The sequence below is a fragment of the Saprolegnia diclina genome (assembly GCF_000281045.1).
Source record: "Saprolegnia diclina VS20 unplaced genomic scaffold supercont1.19, whole genome shotgun sequence".
Taxonomy (NCBI): domain Eukaryota; phylum Oomycota; class Saprolegniomycetes; order Saprolegniales; family Saprolegniaceae; genus Saprolegnia; species Saprolegnia diclina.
In genome coordinates, this window is record NW_008246086.1 from 581391 (window position 1) to 583875 (window position 2485).

A 2485-nucleotide genomic window follows, 5' to 3' on the forward strand; every position below is an offset into this window, starting at 1 on the left:
CAACGAGGCCTTGCGACAGAGTCGTCGACGTCGACGGGCGCCGAGCTGGCGCGTGCCCAAGTAGGTATCGTCAACGGCGTCCAGGCGGCAAGCGCTCGTGGTCGCTTGGATCGTCGTCGTCGAGCTCGGGCTCGTCATGTCTTCTGCAGCCGTGCGAATCGCCCGTGATCCAAGCCTATTCACTATTAGAGGTAACCTCTCGAAGCCTATATCGCAAAACATCAGGTGCGTGAAGCTCCTGCTGGCGTAGCCAGGCAAGCTGCGGCCTCCCGCGCGCCATGGCTGTGGCATAGTGTTGTTGCTGTCTCATGTTTTTCCACGCAGGACGATCATTTACATTAGCGGCTGTCGAGTTGGCTGGGCTGACCAATGCATCGCCATCGTCGAGCAACCAAAGGTCTTTGTACTGTGCGTAGCTAGCATCACTTCGTTCGCCGTGCTTGAAAGGTCGTGCAGCGCCAAGGACCTAGCGCATCGTGGTTCGTTGGCGCCTACTGGAACATTCGGCCCATGCTTTCGCTGTCTCCAGCACATCCACATTCATCAACCATGATCACCAACCCACAAATCCTGAGCTTCAAGTCGGTAAGGAACTTGGTGCGCGCGCGCTTGAGCGTCACAAGTCGCCCGATGTCCAACAGTGTCCAGCCTACGAGCGTGCGGTACACGCGGCGGTTCAAGTTCGCCTGTGCCCTTGGCGAGTATCTTCTTGCGTGATGACGCGCCAAGTATCGGAGCGATCTGCTTGGCACTTCCGCGCTCACCTTCCTCCTGTGCTCCGGAGATGAATGGCTCATTCTAAGACGCTCGTTGCTGCCATGTCCTTGCGATATCGACAAGCATCGAGGCGCCGACATGGCCTGTCGCTCACGGACCATCGACCTTGAACGCTTCTGCAGCATCCACAGCCGTCACTCGACGCTCTGCAGCGCCGCATGCGCCCACGAAGCACCGACTACTGCATGCTGCCCGCGCGCTCTGTGGACGATGAACCAACGGTCATGGACGCTCCGCGGACCACCAGCATGGCGACCACGACCCAGGGTGTCGAGCTCACGAGCGCAGGACCCCGGCTCGGGACCATGCTCATCGCTAAAGGCCAAGAGCATCCTCGTCGGCGCTGCCAGTCGATGACGGCTTCAACGTTGGTACCTGTCGAGACGGGATCACCTGCAGACGCGTCGCATTAGACCAGTGGGAACGAACGAGAGATCATGGTGTTGAAGTCGTCAAGACGGAAACCGTTTGATAGGATTCGGCATAACCGCGGGTCTTTGCACATCTGCCAAAAATACCATGCCCATATGCCACCTCGACGACCCAACGGGGAACGTCGTGTACGACGTCGCGCCTGACGCGCATGGCACGGACAGTACGTCCACGGTAATGACATCCATGGCGCTAACCAGGTAGCGCAGGCATGGCCGAGCTGGCGACCTTGCTGCAGCGGGCGCAAGCGGTGACGCCGGCGACGTCGACGTTCTCTCGGCGTCTCGGGCCGGATCCTACTATCAAGGTATTTAGATGGACGGACTTCATTACGATGTAGGGCGAACTAACTCGCACATGATCGACCTTCTCAAGCTCACGGACGTCGACGGAGCCGGCTTTGGAAAGCGCTACTACTTTGTTTGACGACGGGGTCGTTGTCGACCATCTTAACGAGTACGAACGAGAGCATGCCGGCTACGCGTAGCGCCGTTCTCGAGCTTCACGAGCCATGCGGCAAGTGGGCACTCGGCGCCATTCGGAAGCGCGCCTGGCCTGTCAAACCGCGCAGTAGTCTTCATCGACGGCGCCTGATACACAGCAGCAAAGCGGCAACTGAGTGCGCACGGGCTCGAGCGTTGCTTTGTTGGTGAATGTCGCCAACGTCGTCGACATTCTGCGAGGCGGGCAGTCATTGACGTCGGTCGAAGTATCGGTGCCGAGGTTGACCATGACGTCGACAGCACCGAAATGAGGCGAAGGAGGTCGTTGATGGCGGCCTGCTGAGTCGCGATGAGGCAGACGGCCGTGGCTTGGATGGACTTTGCCATACCAGACGTCACCGTCTGGTCGCAGCAATGGCGCGCTGGTGACGGCGGCCTTGTCTGTCTCGTAACCCTATCCGCGCCGACGGTTCAAGTTGCGTGTGGCCAGCCTGCGTACTGCGCTATTGCTCGTCTTTAGTCAATCAATGCTCGATGCTACTAGTATTGCGAGCTCTCTGGGCCGAAAAGGATCGAGTCGCTGGCTTGTGTATACCATGCACAGCCGTCGAAGCGACGTGCACGTGTGAGCGAGGCAAAGCTGTGCCCATACCCTAAGACCATCATTCCAATTCACTTCGAAATGCGCCACGTCATCGGTCGATATGATCGAGTTGACTGCATACAAAACGCCTAACATCTTCAGATCGAGAGGGATCTTTCTGACAGTCCGACACAATTCAAAGGCTTTTTGGCGACTTTGCACCCCAATACAATAACGTTTCGTATACTTT

The 2485-nt window shown here is 58.0% G+C and overlaps 1 protein-coding gene across 1 annotated transcript; it reads left to right on the forward strand.

The window, feature by feature from the left end:
* Window positions 1-1294: 1294 nt before the first annotated feature.
* SDRG_06967 (hypothetical protein) lies at window positions 1295-1778 on the forward strand (the record flags this gene model as incomplete). The annotated part of the gene is made up of 2 exons (XM_008612781.1): window positions 1295-1372; window positions 1419-1778. Coding segments are annotated over 2 exons (209 nt in total), but the record flags the coding sequence as incomplete, so codon positions are not given.
* Between the last annotated feature and the right edge of the window lie 707 nt (window positions 1779-2485).